The following is a 22,821-nucleotide window of genomic DNA, read 5'->3' on the forward strand; positions in this document are numbered from 1 at the left end:
TCTCATTTTACATATGTAGACCTTCTGGTCTTCAGCAAAATAAAGAATAATATTTTGCCCTTATCAAAAATATTTTGTTTTAAAAAAAGTATAAACTTGGGACCTGTTGCGAATTTTATGATTTTGAAAACAGGAAACCCTGGTGGGCATGCGAAAATATTGCAATTTTACAAGCTTCCAAAAAAAAGAAGTTACCTTTCTACTAACCCAAGATGGGGGAAACCCCAATAAATGTCACGCTGGTCCAGAAATTAACTTGCCGGAGGAATTATTCCGCCTTCTCCTTCAGCATGCAATGGAAAACCCAAGATCCTGTTTTGCTCCACACCTGGAGTTTTCTGGGGGCTAGTAGTCCCTCCTCTGCGCCCTGGAGCAGACAGAATCTTAGGCTGCTAATGAGCGCAGGCAGCCCCAATGCCTTTTGTCCTTTTTTCCAATACAGTGTTACTTACATTCTTTCTTTTTTAATTAAAACATCCCCGACTGATTTTACAAGCTGCTGCTTCTCTCCCAGTCTATCTCATATGCTTGAGTGCTAGTATTAATTATTAGATCCAATTTACTGTTTATACTCTGATGTTTTAACTAATTACCACTAATGGCAGACACCAGTGGGCAATCAACTTCATTTAGTTCCCACTGCAAACCACTCATTACCAGCGCAGAGAGCAAAAGCAGGAGAGAGAAAGAGCAAGCAAGCCCACAAGAGCACTCTCTCTCTCTCTCTCTCTCTCTCACACACACACACACACACACACACGCAGGGTGGAAGAAGGAACAGATGCTGCTACATTCATGGATGAGTTAAGAACAGAGGGTGAGGGCGTTTGCTGGGATTTAATATTAAATTCCCCCATGGCAACATACTCTGGGGAAAATGTCAAAATCAGGTGGAGTCTTCTGGTGCCCACAAATGTATTTTCATTGGTTTATTGTGGTTAGAGGATTTTAGTAGGACTACAGTAGCCACAGGAAGCAGCTCCATCGCATGATGTAGCATCACGTGGCAAGCCTTGGATTGCCTAGGCAGGGCAATCCAAGGCTGAATCTAAATGTGAGATGCAGTAGCCTGTATCTTTTGACTGCACCTTGAACAGAGGACCATATGCTTCTCCCTCTGGGGAAAATATGTCAGTATGAAGGTCTGTTGATGTTCAGAGGCAAAGTAGTGATGGCTGAAGAATTTGATTTCTATGAATTCCACTGCAGTCTACACCTCTTTGACTAAGGATGAATGTAACTATATTTCAGATTTCATACTTCTCCAAATTTTGCAATACTGTAAAATGTATATATTTTAAGATAAAATACATCCAGAAATGTGCACATTAAGATAAAATACACTTTTCAGTTTTTATTATTTTTTATTATTGTATATTCAGTTCAAAACCAACAACAAAGTGCCCTAAGAGCCAGAGGCAAGCAGCTTTGCTCCCCAAAAGTGCATGGCCAGGTTCCAAGGAAGGAAAACAAAGATCAAAAGAACTAGTGATAGAAGACGTAGCTTGAACTACATCACCTACCACTAGCTCATTTGAGTAAGAGAATTAGATAAGACTACATAATGCAACTTGAGTAACAAGAGAGAAAATTATACTGTACCAAAGATCCTCCTGGACCAAAGAGCAGTAGTACCATCTATGGCATTGGAGCACAACAAGGATCAGGCTAATAACTCTCTCTGCCTCAGACCTGCCATCGTGGTACATTGTGGACCATGTGCATACCACACATCATTTCAGCATAAGAAACCTGCTGCTAACAGTAAGGATCTGAAATCCTCCTAAGTATCAATCTCTACCCACCAACAGAGTGGTTACTAGAATAGATGCACACGCTGGTCTATGTACCTGTAGAGATGAAGTGCTTGGATTTTAGTACTTGGATGGAAGTCAACAAAGGGCTAAATAATGAAATAACTGGGATTAGGTCACACTGCCTTCATGCACCAAATTCAAATCAACATAAATAGGGATGTGGCTTTCCACCAAATCCTGAACTAAGTCTGGAATGATAGCATCAAAAGAACAACTAATAATCCAGACCAGAATTAGTGGGCCAAAAGAAGGAAACTATAAGGCTTATGTTGACTGGCAGGCCAGATATTGTTGATACTTGCTCTACTTTCAACATGTAGTATAACCTGGCTGGGTTGGAAGTAAGACACATTCATAGGCCTTGAAAAAATATTTATTAGTAGTAGACAGCAAATTCAAATAAGATATCTTTCACTAGATGGTAACTGAGTACTAGATCTAAAAAAGGGACCAGCAAAGATATGCCCTTAGAGAGAAGCTGTCATGATTCTAATCAGCAATTTCTTCATTTCAAAAATAAAAACAAGCAAAAATTAGAAGCTGACCACAAATGACTGAAATTTCATAGGGCATGAATATCTTAAGGACTAGTAAAAAGAGATAACTGCATTTTAAATACCTTATTTTGGAACACCTCCTTAAGGGTATGCAGGCTAAAGTGTGCTGATTAATGCAAACTGAGTTTATGGGTAGTGGCAGTTTTACAACAAATGAAGTGATAAGCATTGGCAGTTATTTAAGTTACCTTAAGTTCCGTCTTCAAAAATATCTTCAAGCCAATCCCTTACTGTGTTCCAGAGTTTCTCACAGCCCACTGTTTTTACCATTCCACATGTTCTGGAGTGAAACATTAAGGGGAAAGCATCTCCTGCCACATGATAAGGAGAAGTCATCTATTGTTACATGTGTGAAATGTGTATGTGTGTGTTGAAGTTCACTCTGCATTCTGGCCAGGACCTTAAAGAAACACCATGTGTCTATCATGCAAAACGGTAACTGGCAGTCTAGATTCCGGGACCATATCTATGCTGATCACTCAGTCAGAATTCACAGCACATGACAAAGGCATTGGAAGTGGGCCAGCACTTCCCAAGAGGGTACGGCACAAGCAGTTCTATGTCCCTCTCCCTTTCTGATTTACTAAGATTAAACCAGATAACTCAACAGGCTTTGGAGAACTGAGTAGGGGAAAGGAACCTCTGTGGAGTTAACTGCCTCATGGGAAGATACATTATAACTGCTCACACATCTGCAAGGTAATTGATGTCAGCTCTTGCAGTGCAAAGGCTTAATCTGTCCCCCCAGACCCATCGGCCCTGATGCTGCAGATCCGGCACAGCTGGTTTTATGGACTGTCACCCCACGACCTTTACAAATCCCATCATTCCAATCAATACATCTCATTAGCGTTAGGTAAATGTATGGGGCGGGCTGGGAGAAAAAGTTGTAGGCAACAGGGCTTCTGACTGCCCTGTTGCCTGTTTGCTTTGAATCTTTTTTGCTAGCAATAAGGGATGGTTATTAAAACCAAACATGAACTGAACTCCTTGCCATATCAGCGAGGCCAAGCCGTTAACCCACCAATGCTGTTAAAGTCATTTCTCCCTCTCCTTGGGAAAGAGTCATATGATTAACAATTTTCCATTGTGCTGGATAACTGAAACCATATCAAATCCTGCCAGATATGAGGAATATGACGCTAGGTATCCTGCAGGCCACAGCACCATTGCCTTGACTCATGGAGATTGTTTTACCACCAGCACCACCTGAGATGGCAAGCAGAACTAGCAAAACAAAACATAAAAATATGGAAAAGGGCCTAGATACCTATGTAATGGCCAGGTGTCTTATAGATTGTTAGCCATTTGCTCCACAGATTCTAGTCCAGTGAGAACAATTTGTACCCAAGAGGGAACCCACTGACCAAGCCAAGAGTTACACCCAATGCTTACTGACATGCACCTCAAAATCTCATGGTCTTAATTTGTCTGTCACCCATGTGCTAGGATCAGTCAAGAGTATGATTATTTATGGCCAATTTGCTGCTCAGATGCACTTTTGGTCAGTAGCTTTGTTTTTCCCCCTCCCTGCATGGTCTTCATAGTGAAATATGCATTCATTTAACCATTTTCAAGAGAGCAGGGCACACACCTTAAAACATGAGTATTAAGATATAAATGTCAATAAAATAAAAGTTCCTTCAAAGTGTCTTTGACTAAGCATAGGTCTTTCATGTGATAATGATTGGGAAACAAAAAACCAAAGAACCCCCTCTGTTTTTGAAGTCTCATGATTCTCCCATCAATATCAGGCAACTGGAGCTGGCTACAAAATCTTTAAACAGCTGTGTGCTTTCAGCATAAAAAGAAAAGTATAGCCCACATTGTGACTCCTTTCATGCACCTCTTCTCCAATACCTTTGGCTAATTAAACAATCTATGGCATTTTAAACTGGGGGGCGGGGTACTGTGTTATTGTGGTATGCATTATTGTGTGTTTATATTGTAAAACACCCTGTGATCCTCAGATGAAGGGTGGTATAGATATTTAGTAAATAAAAAAAAATTTAATGATAAAGCACCTGATGCTAACACATAACAAGATCTACAACACTGTTTGAACACCACAAGCTGGCTTCAGAGGCCAACCACTTTTGGTTCAGCCTGGCTGAACATGCCTTTAATACAGTACTTCCATAGAAGCAATTCCGTTTCTGGGAGCAGGTTTCAGTGCTCCAAACACCAATCTAATTGTATTGATCACTGTTTCAAAATTTAACTTCCTTCTGGATACAGTGAACTAGCTACCTTGGGAATCCACATCAAACACCTGTGTGTAAATGACTTAGATTTTTCAGAAACTTTATGAGACACCCTGGGCATCAAGAGCTCAGGCTGTTTTGTTTAGGAGTCTGCGTGCTTGGCTATATTCCATACCGGTCATGTAGCTAGGTAATATTTTCAATTGGAAATATCATCTTCCTGGATACAATTTCTTGCCCTGGTCTTGTAAATAAAGACTGGGGTGAATGGAAATGTTGTCCCCTACTATGCTGGTCATTGAATGCAGAAATTGTTCAAACTTGATTTTACTTGCTTGTTGGCATTTAAGTGTCCTAACCTTGGCTCTGTGCTTAACATTTAGCCATTGGAAAAGAAGAAATGCAAGATGCTTTTGCGCAGAGATGAGAGATATTGCTAGGATTCCGATATAAATCAGTTCATACATAGGTAAGTAACATTTCAAATACAATAAGAGAAGCCGAATAGTTTATCCTCACGTCTAGGCTGGGTGCATTTGTACCTGCTTTAGCTTTGCTGCTGGCTGCTTCCTCCTCCTCTACCATCTTGTTTGTGTGGACACTCTCCAGGGCTCTCAAATTGTTGACAAGCATGGATCACTGCAGTGGCAGCAAAACCATTTAAAGTGCTAAGCCGCCCTGGGCTTTAGCGAGATGGCTGTACGGCGAAGGCTCTTAGCATAACACCTGCCACAAGGCAGAGACAAGGGAAAATGAATAAATCCAGCAGCCAGCCAATTTTGCTCAGGCTGACACACTTCTCCTCCTGGAATTAGATGAACAGCTCCCCAGGCGCCTTGCCCCACAAGCTCACCCGCCATCCTGCATCTTCCACCAATGCAAGACTATGCTATCACGCTCAGATCTCTGGCTTCAGGGGAGCAAGCTTAAACCAAAGTTTGAAGGAAGTGCTTGATCCAGCAGAGGGAACAGAATGTGACCCAGTGGCTAAGAGCTAATCCTGAATGCATTCCAGCCCAAAGTAATGTAATTAGATTATCTCAAGCACGTTGCTATTCAACCTTTTTATTAATGGCTTGGATAAAAGAGTAGAGCACACTTATCAAAGTTGCCGATGACACAAAGCTGGAAGGGACCATGAACACTTTGGAAGGAAATATTAACATTCAAAACCCTCTTGATAAATTGAGAGTACTGGACACGTAAAATTAAATTCCAAGAAAATGATAACACAGGCCAAAAACCTCAAATACAAAATAGGAAAATGAATGGCTAAATAGTAGCAATAGAGAGGGGTTTGCTGCATGATAAAATAAGCATGAGAAATGTTGACCAAAATAAGGTGGGAACTGAGATAATAAAACAGTTTGGGTTTTGGCTATCTGGAGGAGTATATCCTCCACATGTCCCTTCCCGTGTTTTAATATAATTTCGGAAAACCCTGTTTTAAGTGTCCTTGCTGTCTGGTGTACAGCAGACAGCTATAAGATTTAGGTTCTTCTCAGGTGTGGCACCCCAAACTTGCTCAGGGAATTTCTCCCTTCACCTTTTCCAGCATGCACTCCCCCCCTCCCGAGTCAAACAGGACTGATGTTTAACTCGTGAACCCTGAATTAAAATTATTTGTTATTGTTTTTCAATTCCTACTTTTAAGGTTGCATTAGTGGTATTAACAACTATGTTTTAAGATAAGTATTTTATTTTCTTGTCTGTAGTTTATATGATGGTCTCATTGTGAGCCACTTCAAAGACTTTGGCCAAAAAGAGGGATATAATGAATCTAAAGATAAAGAAAAACTAGTCAATGCACTTGTATGCAGCCTGCTAGCCATCATCTACAGTACTGTGTTCAGTCAAATATGTAATATATATGTTTTAAAAGTACTCTGTTCAGTCTTGAGGACCAGAATTGGGGGAACTTGAAATATCCTGAGAAAAATACCAGTGGTTTTCACTATGCAAGTTGTGACTATCATGGTACAAGTCTCTAGGACAATTTAAGATTTGCTACATGGCCAGGGTGGTCTGGACTATTCAGCAATTGATTCAACGTCAGTCAATGTGTAGCCAAGTCAACAGATTGGGAGATCACTTGTGCAATCATTGTTCTTGCACCTGTGTCTTTTCAGGAGCTCATCCCACCATTACCACTGACCATTAAAGATCTAAGAGGGCAGCTTTCTTCATGCGCTGCAGCTGATATTTGCACAAGGGGGTTATGCAGCCTGCAACTTATTTTGTGGTCTTTCACTATTTAATATTATCCTTTTGAGTGCTTTTGCATAAAACCTTTTAACTGAGCAACCCTATGCATATCTATTCAGAAGTACCGTAAGTCCCACTGAGTTCAGTGAGAAATTCACAGACAAGTAATAATAATAATAATAATAATAATAAATTTTATTTATATCCCGCCCTCCCCAGCCTTAGCCGGGCTCAGGGCGGCTAACAACAATAAACAGTACAAAAAGTTCCGCATAAACAACACTCTAAAATCATTCATTCTAAAATTAATTAATTCAAGTATCAGTGCCGTGCGGACACTGGACTAAGGGAACTAGGCTAGTCCCCTAAAGGTTCCCCTGGTGCCTCCTTCCCAAAGCCCAGGAAGCTTCTGCCCAGCTTAGGGAGGCAGATGGAAGGCTCTGATGGGTCCAAGATCTGTCCTGCCATCTTGCCAAAGCCCATCGGCTTTCGGAAGGAGACAGGAGGATTCTAGCTTCCTGTCAGAGCTCTGGCATCTCCTTTGCAAAGCCCAAGAAGTTTCTGATAGCCTTAGGGAGGCGCGATGCTCACATGCACAATGTCAGGACTTCACAATATCACATGCATGAAGTTGTTCCCCCCCCCCCCCTTGCATGCTGGTGCCTCTGGCCTTAACTGTTCCCCTATGAAAAAAATTAACTGCCTGTCACTGGTAAGTATGTCTAGGACTACAACCTAAAAAGATAAACTCTTCCTACAACTAATTTACACCTGTCATGCTGACATTCATCCTGGCCAGCTTTCCACCCCAACTCTATTACAACATAGATAGGTGAGCAGGAGGAACTGAATCTGCATCACTGCACTATGTACCTGTTCACCACACCCACCACCCTGTTTTCTCCAGCTAATTGATTTCTGCAGAAATTAAATCTGTCCCTATCACTATCCAATTTTAAGGCTCTTTCCCCACTTTATTTGACACACTGCACCATATTGACATGTCTTGATACATGGGTTATTTTTGAAGTAGCAAAAGACTGAGTTCGCAATTGCAAGTAAAGGAAGAATGAGCATTCAGGAAACATGAATGGACTGTTCTAAAAGGCTTACATGAATTACTCAGTGCAATCTAGTTAATCTTAGGAAAGGGCTGTAGCTCAGTGGTAGAGCAGGTGCTTTGCATGCAGAAGGTCCAAGGTTCACTCCAGGTAGGCAGGTAGAGACCCCTGCCTGAAACCTTCTCAAACTCCATCCAACTCTAAAGAGAAACATGCTGATATTATAGTAGAGATAGACAGACTCTGATTGCAGGAGAGAGGGGAGGCAGTGTAGCCATGTCTGCAGATCTACAGGTAACTTTGGGATGCCAATAAGGCGTTGTTAATAGCAAAGATGGTTATAACATGCAAGGGTTCTATGCTGAGAAAAGCATATACTGAAAGATAACTGCAACATTGCTAGATGAAGTGCTGCAATATGATTTCAGTTGCTGCTGGCTACAGTTTCAATGGGAACTTTATGAAACCCTGGAACTGGAATTTACCTGGAAGCAGCAAATGCTGCAAAACCCATCTCTTAATGCAGACGCACTGGTGAAGATAGTTCCCAAATCCCCCCAAAATGATCCTTTCTGAATGCAAGCTGCCTCTCCATTCAGATACCCACAAGGCCTTGGCAACGGAAGTATTTGAAGGCTGCCCCAAAGAAAAGTGGGGAGATACTGCCTTTCACCAACTAGTTTACAGAGAGTTGTAGCATGGTGAAGTATTGCTTTGACTCTACTTCTATCCAGGCAGTCTTCTCCACTATGAGAGCTGCATCCTCTGAAGGGTCTGCAGGCTGGTAGTGGTCAGAAGAACAGTGCATGCGCTTAAGTGTGCCAGAGGTCTCAAGGAGCTTGGTGCATAACACCTTGAGTCCCTCATCCCTCTCCAACAGTGACCCTGTGATGCCTTCCCTATCCCAAAAGTGCAAAGTGGGGTACTCGCCAACTTCTCAGCCTGAAATATCAAATACTGAAAACCTACCTGTTAGAATTTACAGTGTGAAAAACTTCTATTAAACACACAAACACAGGACAACCTCATACATAATTTATGGATTGCTGCAGGATTAGGTGGAAAAATATGCCCACAGGATTGCTAGGACCAAACCATAAGTTTAATGCATCAAGTTAACTACAAGGCCAGATATTCACTCACTTGACACTTTATTACATCAGTTAGAATTGTTAGGATTCAATTCCAATTGCAGCATATCTTGCCATGTTGTGGACAGTTCTGCCTCTCCTCCCCAAGCGTGGGTGGACAACACATTGCCTGAGTGTGGCTACATGTCCATTTGCGCCAAGAGGGCTTCCTCGGGAAAGTTCATATCTGTAATCTCCACCAACACTGCCATGTTAGATTAGGGAGAGACTCATGAGGCCTCCCACCCCTTTGTCTCTCCACATTATAATCCTCTTCCAAAAGGGCTGTTTGAAATTGCCTCCTTTGCCTCCCAGGAAGTTTTTCTGAGGTTACATAGAAAATGTGCAAGGCCTTGTGTCTCCAGCCTGCTGCCAAGTTCCCCTTCATGTTGTCCCTTAAAAAATAAGTCCTGGAATCCATATAGGCAAAATTTTACTTTGCAATTCACCTTCACATCAAAATGGATAGAGACTTCTACATTGGCTCCCAGTACGTTTCCGAGAACAATTCAAACTGTTGGTGCTGACCTTTAAAGCCCTAAACAGTCTCGGCCCAGTATACCTGAAGGACTGTCTCCACCCCCATCATTCAACCCGGACACTGAGGTCCAGCTCCGAGGGCTTTTGGCGGTTCCCTCCCTGCAAGAAGTGAACCAGGCAGAGGGCCTTCTTGGTAGTGGCACCCACCCTGTCTGACTTTTAGAAGACATCTGAAGGCAGCCCTGTTTAGGGAAGTTTTAAATGTTTGATGTCTCCTTGTGTTTTTAATTCTGTTGGGAGCTGCCCAGAGTAGCTGGGGAAACCTAGCCAGATGGGTGGCATATAAATAATAATAAATTATTATTATTATTATTAGGGGAGGAAGAAGATCTGAGGAGGCCCTTATATTGGCTAAAATATCCACCCAGCTGGTCTTGCCAACTAGTGTGAAAAGTAGAAAATGGTCCTCTGTTGTAATAGCCCAATCCCATTGTTTTTGGTATACATTTTTTATATTTTTCTGGATACTGGACAAGAATGGCTCCTACTTTCAATGGTCAGGTGAGGAATGAAAGATGGGTACTTAAAGAACTCAGAAAGCTACAGTGCTGTACCAATTTGAGTATCTTAAAACATGTGAGCAAAGGTGAATAAATTCTATGGAGATGCTAGCACACAGATGCCAACAGTGTTTCCTTCCTCCTTACCATGATAATCACTGATCAGTACAAGGAACACAAAACATTCAGGGCAGGAGATGCTTCCAAACAATCAGAGTTTGTGTGTGGGCAGAGAAAGGCAGCTCTGTGCTGTCTAGGGCATTTGGGGTGAATCCAGAGCTGGTACGTTGGTGTCAGCTGCAGAGGGGTGCCAGAAGCTGCTGGTGCAGGGCTAGCCTCCTACTCCTAGCCCTAGCACAGCATGTCACTGTTTTTATTTATTAAACTCAATGCAGCCTGTTTCTTTGCGTTTGCTGGTTTCTGCTCTGCTGACCTGCCTCATGTTCCTGTGCTCATGTCATCTGTTAGCATCAGAAGCCCCAATCAATCCCAGGGCTTGGAAGTCTTGCTCCCAGGATCAGGGGGGCACACAAAATATGGCATGCCATCACTCTCTCACCCAGCCTGGCACTTCCCAAGCAGGCCTGGCAGGGGAATCAGCCAAGAATGTCATCTAAAGAGCCCTAGGATCTAGCAAGGAGGCAAGGCTTGGCCCAAGGGGTCAGGCTCAAATCAGATATGCTGCAGGACCAGGGAAAACAGATGCATAATCAGTCAGGATTGAGGCCAGGGGTTAGGGAGCTAAATAAGAACCAGGAAGGGAAAAGATATCTGGCAGCCCATGCCAGGTAGTTGTTACCATTCATCGGTATTAAACAGCTGCCAGTGGGAGATGAGCAGCAACTGTCCAGTCAAGATCACTTTAGTTATGACATGACCAATAAGAGGTGCTATGATGGATCTTGAGGAATACATGGGCCCTCCAGCTCTAAAGTCTTCCTGACAGCATTTTTAAAACTGAGTGTGTGTGAAACAAATGTAACTAATAACTAAAATAAGGGTTTCTGACAATTTAAAGTGAATTCAAACAGACTGGACAGGTATGTTGTACAGGCCTTCCTGGAATGTACCACTTCCTCCAGTTCCCCAGTCCTCAAAGGCTAGCACCCCAACAGCTAACATGTCATATTTAGTTTAGGCATTTTGTAGGCTAGATCTGCAATTCTATCCAATGTTGCCAAAGAGCAATTCCATTTCCCCCTTCCCTTATCTAAGAACCTTCTTAGCAGAATAACCTTGGTTTTGGTTTACCATAGTTGGATTAAACAGTTGCATGGCTATTGGGTGCAATACTGAGGCAAATGGCTGAAACTTTGTGAGGTGTAGTTTGACTATGTAGACACCGCTCACTTTTTTCTATTTCTGAATTTATACCTCAAACAGCTTTGACTTCAGAAAAAAGCACCTCTGCAGTTTACCTTCTGGACATACAGACTGGCCAGCAGGAGTCTTAGGTAACCATGCTCATAGGCAGAGGGGCCTACTTGTGCAGAAGATTGAGAGGAGGCCAATGGAGCACATGTGATGTTGGGACAGTGGGAGGAGCCGAGTGTGGCAGCAGCACAGCTTCAAGGGCTGGAGGTTCCTATTCTCTTATGCTTGGCTTCCTCCTGCTGCTGCTGCCGCCACCAGCCAGATGTTGCTTCCCCTGTCTTTCCCTTATGCAGCAGGAGGAGGAGGAGGCCAAGTGCAAGAGAAGAGGAGTTCTGCAAAATACTTACAAAATCTCTGCCTTTTTCCTAGCACACCAATCTCTTCCAGGAGGCACAGAAGAGTCACTGGATCAGCTCCAGCACAGCCTCCTGGCTCCCTCTTCCCTCTGATGTCCTGATCCAATAACTGAAACATCTGCTTCACCTCTTCAATCAATACTCACTTCTTAATAGTCTTGACTATCCACAAAAAACCCGGTGACATTAAATGTTAATTATATCTATTTGGATTCGAAAAAATTTTATGGCTTGAGTTAATTATACCCGGAGTCATAAAAAGGTTTCAGTGGAAAAGAGGCTGCTGCCTTTCTAGGCCAAAAGGCAAGCAATACAAAAAGGGGGAAAAAAGAAACATTTCCCTTGGCAGACATCTTACAGTGGTGCTAGGGGTATTAAGACATACCCAGGCACCAGGGACGCCTCTGGTACAACCTGATAAAATGGATGACAAAACTGGAACACTTGCAAAGCCCCATACAAATATTTCACCTCACACTGTCATGCACAAGGAAGACGTTATCAGAGACACAGAGCAGCAGCTGCTCCATCTTTCTTCCCTCTTCCTGGCAATGTCTAGTACAGTCTTCCCCAATCTGATGCCCTTTAGATGTTTTAGACTACAACTGTGCTGTCTGTAGCTGATGGGAGCTGAAGTCCAAAACACATGGATGTCATCAGGTTGGGGAAAGCTGGTCTAATATAACACATTATGTAACTCAAAGTGATTGTGTTGTGCATATCCCCATTCCTACATTATATTATTGGCTGTCAGGGAGACAGAGGGAGGAAGCAGGCAACATGATGACACCATGTCAAAGGTTAGGTTATACTAGATGTTACCAAGAAGTGGGGAGAGTTACTGAGTGGCAGCAGCTCTGGGCTTCTTATAGCATCTTTAGTTCCAGCCCTGTTACTTCATATTTAATGCTGCTGCTGTTCTACTTGTGCAACAAAAAATTCCCTTCTCCTCTCCCCTGCAGTCCCCAATGCACCCTCAAAATCTGCTCCAGAGGGTTGGAAGACCCTCCAGAGGATATTTGGGGACGGCGGGGGGGGGGGACTGAAGGAGAGAGGGAGGGGAAATCCCAGTGCATGAGCAAAACTCCATGCCTGCAGTGTTGGATACAACTCCCTGTGAATGTTGAAGGTGGCCGTTGTTTGAACCATGATGTTGCACTGGTATTCCAGACTGCCTTGTGCCACACCACCAATGCCACAAGTTGTGACAGCACAGTAACAGTCACCATGTATTTGTTAGGACACTGACTCATAGAAATTAACTTTGATGACAACAGAATCAATCATGTTCTTCTTAAATAAGCGTCTCACATAATGGATCATATTTTACAATAAAGCAATCAGTCCTCAAGTTCTTCATAGGGCATACATCAAAGTCCACAGTGATTCTTCAAGAGGGAAGCCTGATCTAAAGGCTTAACATGCTAAGTAATGAAGGCAGCTTCTATTAAATGGAAGTTAGTTTCAAGCTAAATAAAGTAAACTTTTTTTCTTCAGCTGGATATATCTAACATTCTTCATCTTTCATCCTTTTTCCTCTTCTCTGTACTTACTCCAATTTCCCATAAATGTCCAATCAACAAACAATGCCCTCACACAACTCACTAATCACCTATGGATTTCTTTCTACTGTCTTGCATAACACTATCATGAGCAGTCCTGCAGGCAAGCACACAGTATGGTGTCACCTCTTACATGTGTGGCTGTAAATTTCTGTTATTTTTCTCAGTCTTACAACATGCCCGTGTCTCCCATATTCCCTACAATGCTTCTCAACATTAAATGAATGCAGAAATGGGCAAACCAGGGAATGCAAACTATCCTAAGAGGTGAGGACCAAGCAACCCTTGTCAGGTTTCCATTACTTGAGAAAACACTCAGGCGAGGATAAAATATGTGTACAATATTAACAACAATAGCAACATGAGAATAAGTCCTTTGTAGGAAGAACTAAAGATACTGAAGTGATTAAGCGGACATCACTGTATAAGCAATTGCATAGGCCCTACTTGTCCTCAAGTTATTCTTTTGCTCAAGCTCACCCTGTCCTTGGTCCCCAAAGTGAACATCACAGACATGTCACAATTTTTGTCAACATTCACAGGTACAGCTTTTCTACTTCCAATCCAACTGGGTGATTCCGATGTTATGAAACTTCTACACTTTGGGGCCTTATATACCATACACAGAGTTTGTGGCACTGCCTGTGTGTTATGTGTATTTGCCTGTAAAGAATAATAAATGTTTGTTGTGCTGGAAAAGGCACCTGTATACAGGCCCAAACTCAAAGTTATCCAAGGAGAGTTGTTACAAATCAGCTCTCTCTACAGATCTCGCTCCTCAGTCCACTGGAAAGCTCTCTGTCCCAGGGCTGGACTGGGCCTAACATGTTTGCTGTCAGGGCAGCAGCAGGTAGCAATGTCAGGGCGAGGCCTGCCCTAAAGCCTCTGGGCCTCTAATTTACTGCTTTCCTCTTACCATAAAACTGAAAGGGGAAGGTGCCGCCTTTAATCGCTGCCTCCAGGGCCCCTCCTGGAACCACACAGCAACTGAGCAAAGGCTACGAGTTAATGCGTCTTCCGACACCTCTGCCTGATTCATGGGCCTGGCCTTGAGCAATAAACCGCTCAACCTCCTCAGCTGGGCAGCAGGATTTACAGCCCACAAGGGCTGGCACTCACATACAAAGACTTGCACACCAACCCACGAACACAATGTAACCACGCCGTCAGAGCAGACTATGTGTCCATGCACAAACATATGTGCACAGTCAAGAAGCAGGAGGTAACCATATCACAATACACAGAACAATATAATTCAGATGCCCACCATACACACCATTACACATATATACAACTATGGAGAGAAACCTCTCCAGTCACATGAACGAACAAATTTATGTATCCAAGGAACACACATGCAGGAACTATCAGGCAATTCAGGGGTGAACATGCAAATGTATACAAATATTAACACAAAACATTTCAGATCAGGTTACATCTATCAGTACACTGCCATAGATATAGATGAAGACTACACAATCCAACCATTCTACAAATGGGTCACTGTGGAAACCCCATAAACTGTTGGGAATCTAGATACACACGTACTGGAAGTGTGGATCTTGCTTGCAGTACCAGTCACTACACAGAAGCAGAGCCTGTGTTGAGCATTCTGCTACTGTGCCTTACCTCTTCCATTCTTGGGGCCCAAGAATTCATGTCTCCAACCACCTTGCAAGATCTCCATTCCTTGTCTTGTCAGGCCAGTGTGTTTATTCCAGTTTATTAACTTTATTTATTTATACTCCACTTTTATATGATAAACCACACTTAATCCACTGACAAGTATATCTATGCCTATGTTAAATACATCACAGGGAAATTTATTAAGCACATACCATATAATGCAATGTGCCAATGAGACTAAGACATGAAAAGAGATAGCCTACACGATGTCCTCTTTGTGCTTGGCAGACCAAGCAAGGGTGACCTCTCCCAAAAGGATCCAAAAGAGAAGTGAAGGGGAGACCAGAAGTGAAAGCTGCAACTTAGGAATATCAGTCTAAGATCAAATATAAAGTCAACACAGGCAAAGAGCAGTGAGACAGTGTGGGAATTTGGAGATTCCCTTCTGTTTCTGTTTTAACACCATGCAAACCCCTCTCAGGAAGCTGAGCTGCACCCCAGAGTTCCAACATCCTCCAGAGACTGGACTATACCCCATCTTCCCAGATCACTGGCCATGCTAGCTGGGGTTGGCGAGAACTGGAATACAACAATGTATGGAGGGTACCATGTTGGGTACTCCTAGCATACAGCATATATGTACAGTGCACATAAAGTGTACACTGGGTTGCAATCCTAGGTTTGTCATAATGCAGTATGTAGAATGTCTCCACCAAAATAGAATATGCCAACATTTTTCCTTCAGTATTCCACAGATATTCCATTCTGCCAGAATTGCTCCTTGCAAAGCAAAATCATACTTGGAATTAACACTTATGGAACAGGAATTTCAGGTTTGATTTTAACTTATAGTCAGCATGCTGATAGGAAAACTGAAAATATGCAAAAAGTGCCAGTGCCAGCTCAAAATTCCAAAGGGTTCTTTAGGGAATGCTTTGTGATAAGGGCTTAGAGCTCAACACTTGCTCTTTGCAAACATTCCTGATGGCTGGTCCCAACCCCTCATCCACATAGATTAAATGACATAAATAAGAGACATTGGGGGGGGGGGCAATTGTGCCTGATTTGTACTTATTCTGGCCACATAATTCCACTTCTGTATTGCAGAAAATGAGTGTGTTATGCACACATCTATCCATACACACTGCTAGCTCTTGTTCACAAGGCGGGAGGTTTGCAAAAGTCTTGGACATTATCCATGTCCTCTTTTACATCAAATTTATGCACTTTTGTGCACACTAAACAACAGAGAGGGAAAACATTCTTATCTTGGAAGCAGAGTTCAGGAAAAAGCTACTGGTCTTTTGGACTCGGCAAGCCCCATTCAGTAGCCTTGCTTGTCATCTAGAATTTATCAGTCCAACTTAGATCTGCCATAATGTGCTGTATAACTAGTGCATAAACAAACTTCAGCATGATAAATGCCTTGCTTTGAAGCCATAAAGTTATTAGCTAGTGGCTGTTAGCTACCGCTGAGCACAGGGCACAGTTCTTCCATTAACCCCTGACTGCCCACCCCTGTGCTCATAAATCCATCAAACATGGGGGCAGATTTTTATGTCTTGAGGAAAGGGGAGCCCCACAGATATTCCAATGAACCAATGGGTAGGACCAAGACCAATGCCATATCTGGATGCTTATTACTGGCCTTTTTTTAACCGAGGAGAAAACAGTGGTGTCAAATTTGTCCCAGTGGAAGTTTTGGGGTTCTACTTATTATAATTAAGCAGAAAGCAAGGGGTTTTTATGTGCTTTGGACATTTTATGATGTTCAAAGAACTTGATTGGCATAAATTATCCTGCTGTAGACAACAACCTTGTAATGCTCAATGCTATCATCATTCCTATATTGGAGATGGATGGCTGCAGAAAATGGGGGGCAGGGGGGAATCATTTGCCTAATGCAATCAAGTCAGTTCATGGGGAAAGTGAGATTTGAACTGAAAATTTTCTGATTAGTCACACACAGCACAGCCCTAACCATATCTACTCAAAAGCAAGTCATATCGAATTCATTGGCATCTGCTCCCAGATAAGTGGGTTAGGATGGCAACCCCAGTCTTTTAGCCACTATACCACCCCAGATCTCACTTGTTGTAACGATAGGCTGTTGTGGTCCTGTCTATCTAAGACAGCACTTTGACCATTTTGACTGACATCTGCAGTCTTGCAAAATAGATTCCTGTATGTGTTCTATAATGTTTTGTTGCAGTAAAAAAATTAAATTAAGATTGATCTGTCAAAGCTGATCTGTTACAGGTTAACTGAGGGCCAAGAGCTGAACCAAGGAGTAAGAGCCAAGAAACACCGAAAAGAGAGAGAGCCGGAAAGAGCTTGCTACTCAAGGAATGCCCAAGCCAAGCAGGAAGACTTTGAGAGCCCTTCTTAGGACACAATGGCCAGCCTTGGTAGATAGGGCCAGTCTAAATCCTAAGACTACTTTGCCATGTAGATGTTAAAAGCTGCAGTTCTGATAGCTCACCACATGGGGCAGCCATGCACAGAATTAAAGGTGTTTGCAACTCCAGGGAACCATACTGTTTTGGGGGGTTGAGACTTTGAGGCATGCAAAATAAGGGCTCTTTGCCAGCCTTGAAAAAGCAGAGTTGACATGGTGATTTTGGGTATGAATGTTAGAACTTTTCACATACATTTCTATAATGTGGCATGCTAATTAGACTCACCACTGACTTTTGTGTCAAACAGGATCAGCTGAGGCTTGATCTAAGTCTCCCTGTGACTTGAATGGTCACATTTCAGAGCAGAACAACACATTATGGAAGAACAAAAGTCTGCTTCTGAAAATGGCAGCCCTGTGCCGACTCTGTTTCCATAATGTGTAATGCAACTTTGCTCATGTCCCAATGTTCTACCAGTGGCAGAAGCGTGTAGAACTGGGACAGGAAAATGCAGCATAATGCTATCAGGAGGACACAGGATAAGCTGTACCAGATGTTAAGGCAGAGGGGAGACCTGAACAAATAGCTGCTGTTTTCAGTAGCAAGCCCTTGTCTTTTGGAACCTCTAAGTTCCATCCTGTATCATTTCAGTATCTCCTGTCAGTACTTAAAAATCCACACTCCAGGGAATTTGCAGAGACAACTGTTCCAGTAGCTGGAGCTTAAGTATACTGAACTTATTTTGTTGCAGTGCTCCATTTCTCCTCCAAGGAAGACCTAGTCAACTAGTTGACCAGGAGACCAGAACCAAGCTGTGTAGGATATAACACTGAACCATGAGTTCCTGAGCTTTCAGTCTTATGGACTGAAAGTTCAATCAAGTGCCTTTGCCTCAGCTTTTCATTTCTCTTATTAGGAACATCTCTTCTTCTGAGGTCAATGAAGTTAAGTGAGACTGGTGTTCTATCCAACAAGTTCTCATGACATTCTGGGGGCCACATTTATGACTGTAGTAGGGTAATGCATGCTCCAGCTTAGGAAATCATCTTATTTCCATAGAGTCAAAATACTGTTGTTTTGAATCCTAAGAAAATGTGGTGTTCCTGAGCATACTTTCAAAGCGGTCAATTCAAGCAGAAACGATTTCATAAAAGAAGGCTGCATGTTTTACCAGAACTACCATAATATTATATTGATACTATACATTGTGTAATGAAAGGGGAGATACAAAATAGGTGGCGGTCATGCTTTGTACTGTGATCAATGTCAACTGGCAAAAGACTTGGATCTATTTGTTGCTGAAGAACTTGAAAGCCAGAATGAATTTTCACCAATGCAATTTGGTTCTCTAAAAGGTATATTACTATATTATCTCTTGTTATCCAGAAATAAGACAGTAATAATTTATCATGCCAAATATCAATTGTACATAGCTATATGTATACAAAATAATAAGAGACAATAGCAGCAGGATATTAACTGCCCAACTTTTCAAACCCATCAGGAGCTCCTGAGTCAATTTTTTCTCCTTTTTGCTGCTGAAGCAATAAAAAAGGAAAAACCAACATACAAATGATCTTGTTTATGGCGGCTAAATAAGCTGCATGTGCTTAATCCGTTAGAGTTTAATGAATTTATGACTTGCTTTGGAATTTGACAAGGGCCATAAAAGAGTAATTAACATTTATCAGTGTGTTTGCTACGCCTGCACACGCCCTCCTCCCCTTGGCCCCTCTCGCAGCGACAGTGTCGGGCACCGTGGGGGGATATAAAAGTGATCAATTAATTTTTAATAATCTCAGGGAAAGATTGTAGAGTTGCAGTATGAACTCTGGGAGTGTCAATAAATGTGCCAAAGGTCGGCTGCTCTCCTTTCCATATGCTTTCCAGTAAAGGTTGTTTGGAGTGGGGGGGTGGGGGGAGGCGGAAGATACACAAAACACTGCCATTGGAACCAGGTTGTGGAGCCATTTGAGCAGCCACTCTCCAAACCGGTTTACCTATTAGTCTTGTGCGCACACTCTAATTTCAACCTGAACAATATGGGGGTGGAATTTCCAAAGATGTCCTAAATTATGGGAGAAGACCATCAAATAGATTCTGGTTTCAATGGCTTTCATTGTAAAATGCAAATACAGGGGGCAAGTGAAACGAAGCCCCCCCCCTACTTCAAACAAGACTGACAATGCTTAGTGAAGGGTGGGCTTCTAAATGTAATAAATGGATCAATCACATTTCACATGTTCATGTAGAAATTGTGTTTTACAAATAGGTTACACACAATGTAGGACTTAGGCTACAGTCTTAAGCCCTGGCCAGCAGCAGCCGTTTGCACTTGCCAGGTCAAAAGCTGCTGGTGGTGAAATGCCTCTTCACGTCTGGCACAGCAAAAAGGCCTGGAATAAACCCATTGCCATTACGTGACAGCAATCCTCAGGGGATCCAGCCCAATCCCCCCCTGGCATGGCAAATTAGGCATTCAGATTGCTCAATTAATCTGCATTAAGTAAATCTTGTTGTATAACATGGAGCTTTGTTGCATTCAGAAGTTGTAAGCAATGGAAAGGTTGTGGCACAGGGCAAAGAAAGAAGAGTAACATTAATCTGAAGAAGACAGGGGAACAAGGAGCAGAAGGGCAGCTCTGTTCTTATAAGCCCTGTTTAAAACATCCATTGCATTCTAAGCTCTCATCAGACATTTCCAAAGTTTTTCCTGAAACTCAGAAGTCTATAAAAATTAATAAATTAAAAGCTGAGGTTCTTGGTGAGCAATTGAAGAGAAGGGCCACAAATCAGCGGCAATGCATCTGTTTTTCATACAAAAGGTCCCAGTTTTAATCTCCAGCTTCTCTATGTAGGGCTAGGGAAAAGTTCCATTCTGAAAAACTGGGGAGCAGTTGCCAGTCATAACTGTGGACAATACTGAGCTAGATGGACCAATGGTCTGACTCAGTATAAGCAGCTTTCTCTGTTGTAGGTTCTATGGTAGAATTCAAATTATGTATGGTCTAATGCCCAATAGAAGCCTAATACAAACAGTCATGAATTAACATTGTATAAGCATAATACACACAGTCTTGAGTTAACATAACTGCAAAGCAGTTGCATATCTTCAGTAGCATCTGTTGACAGTCATTGTTTAGATGTTTAGAAAGTTTGTAAGAATTTTAATTGGTTTCAGTCTCTTTTATTGTGGTATTAACCTGTATGTTTTAAATTATGGTTGCAATTTTCAAAGTGATTATTTTATTGTTTTATCTTTTTTGTAAACCACTTGGATATTTTTTCTGCTATTCAGCAGTATATAAATTTTATGAATTAAATAGATAAAAATAAACTGTCTAATCCAGGATAAATTATTTGTCTGACCCACCCAAGCAATGGCTGGTTTGTAGGTAACAGTAAACAATGGTTTAGCAACTGTGACATGGATGAACCATAGCAAGCCCAAGCAAAGCATTCAGGTTGTCCACTCCCTTCTTCCCCTACCACCTCATGGCTGGGAGGAGGATTTCTACTGGCATAAATTTCTGTTTCAAATAATCTCTCATTTTAGCATAATGTGCAAACCAGGAATCCTGATTTTAAATGAACACTGGTTCATTGTTAAACAAAACAACTTCAAACCAGACATTCCCCCTCTGTTGGAGGAGAGAACTGTATAAATTAAACTGTCTCTCTAACCTGGCCTGCTGCCTCAGGCACAGTGGAGGATGATATACAGTCATACAGTTGAAGTAAGATCAGCTGCCAGTCCAGCTGGTTTCTGTATGTGGAAGAAGAGGAGGCACCATCTTGTGCTTTGCCTCAGGAAGCAAAATGCCTTGGGCCAGTCCTGATAACTGTGGTTTGAATACCAAGATTCCTGCTTCACGTGTAGCATTAAAATGAGATTATCTGAAACTGAAAGTAATCTTGGCAGAAGTCTTCCCAACTGCGTGAGAAGAGGAGAGGGCAGAGCTTTGATCCAACTTGCCTACATGGCGCTGAACCTCCCATAACAATAATATACCCCACCTACCACCCTGAACACAGTTTGCAAGTAGTTTCCACCCATAATTTCCAGCCCTACCAACATTTAGACTAATGTCTCTGTTTTGTATAATAACATTTTCCTTAAAACATGCCTACACAAATTACAATTAACTGTCCCTGACGAGACAATGCTCAGTTTATTCCCAGCTCTTTTTAGAAGTTAGAAGTTAGAGCAGTGAGGGCTGGGGAGCCAGGACTCCTAGGTGCTATTCTCAGCCAAGCACCAGAAAACACCTTTATTAAAAATAAATGTTCTCTTTTCTTGCCTGAAAAATGTGACATGTTTGATAATGCTAACAGCACAGTTATCCCCAGGACTATTATCATCTACCCAAACTATTCTTCTATTCATTTTCTGAACCACCCCACAACAGTAATAAAAGAAGGGAAGACTTACAGAGAGGGAAAGTTAACGCCATGCGCTGGCTGGCCCCTGCAGACGCTGGCGGCCCTCCTTGGCTGTCGCTTCTATCTGGCAATCAATTGACAAGAAATTGAGATTATGAAATATGACAATGAGCATCACAAAGGACGACAATCAATCAATTGACTCCTACAACTGAGCAAGTGACATTTAACAGCAGAGATTTTCCAAACTCAGCAAGCGTCATGGGATTAAGCATCTGAAGCTTCTGCTTCAAGTGCTGGGGTCTTACAAACAAAGCACAAAAGGAACATTTGTGAATAGACCATTTCTCAAAAGCCCCCAACAACTAACAGCTTCCCATAAGGTATCATCCATCAGAATATTTGCCTTGAAGGCTAGATAAACTGTAGAAAGAATGTTCAACTCATATATACTTTGCACTTCAAAAACCTGTTAAAGAAAGTTGTATGCTCTTTGAGTAGGCATCACATTTTAATGTACAGACAGCATGAAGCAGAAAAACCACCCTTTCCCCAAGTAACTAGCCTCTCTCTTAGAAGTCAGCTACCCTCTCTCTTAAAATATTGGCACTTTTTGCAATTGAGGCATGATCAACCTTTAACTCCAGAACTCTGTTTTGTGTTTGTTACTCAGTGCCCTTTAATGTCTATACTTCCTCCATGCAAAGGGCCTTAATCATGACTATACATGCTGTGCAACTGCATCACATATGTACACAACCCTGTGTACCTTAACTTTAATCAATGTAGAGAAAAACCTGAGCAGAGTTGGCAGAAAGTTCCAAATCCAAAGGGGGCTCTGGTAGACAAAGAGACCACTACCATGCACAATTCTGTCCCATGGCTCACTTTCCCAGTCTCCATGCCTTTAGCTGCAACAGATAACTCCCCAAAGGAACAGATCTAGAAGGAATGTGTGACCTGAGGTGTGGGTGAACCTAGGAAATGGGCACAAGGGTAAGCATGTGAATAAGGTAAAAAATGCCAAAGATTGTGTGGTGTTCACATCTCAAGCTGCTTTCCTTGCTGGGCCACAGAATTGCAATCCATCCTGACCCTCTGCTCCTA

The 22,821-nt window shown here is 42.3% G+C and overlaps 1 protein-coding gene across 8 annotated transcripts in view; it reads right to left on the bottom strand.

Moving 5' to 3' along the window:
* The window catches only part of RNF220 (ring finger protein 220), a 330,113-nt gene that overhangs the window by 180,958 nt on the left and 126,334 nt on the right, over positions 1-22,821 (bottom strand). For 5 of the 8 annotated variants that reach the window (XM_028733705.2, XM_028733697.2, XM_028733704.2 and 2 more), the window contains one exon: positions 21,764-21,838. The exons of the other annotated variants lie outside the window; for them this stretch is intronic. In XM_028733705.2, coding sequence (XP_028589538.1) covers positions 21,764-21,838 — 75 coding nt within the window. The remainder of the gene's footprint in view (positions 1-21,763; positions 21,839-22,821) is intronic. 8 annotated transcript variants of the gene reach the window in all.

The sequence above is a fragment of the Podarcis muralis genome, chromosome 5, assembly GCF_964188315.1.
Source record: "Podarcis muralis chromosome 5, rPodMur119.hap1.1, whole genome shotgun sequence".
Taxonomy (NCBI): domain Eukaryota; kingdom Metazoa; phylum Chordata; class Lepidosauria; order Squamata; family Lacertidae; genus Podarcis; species Podarcis muralis.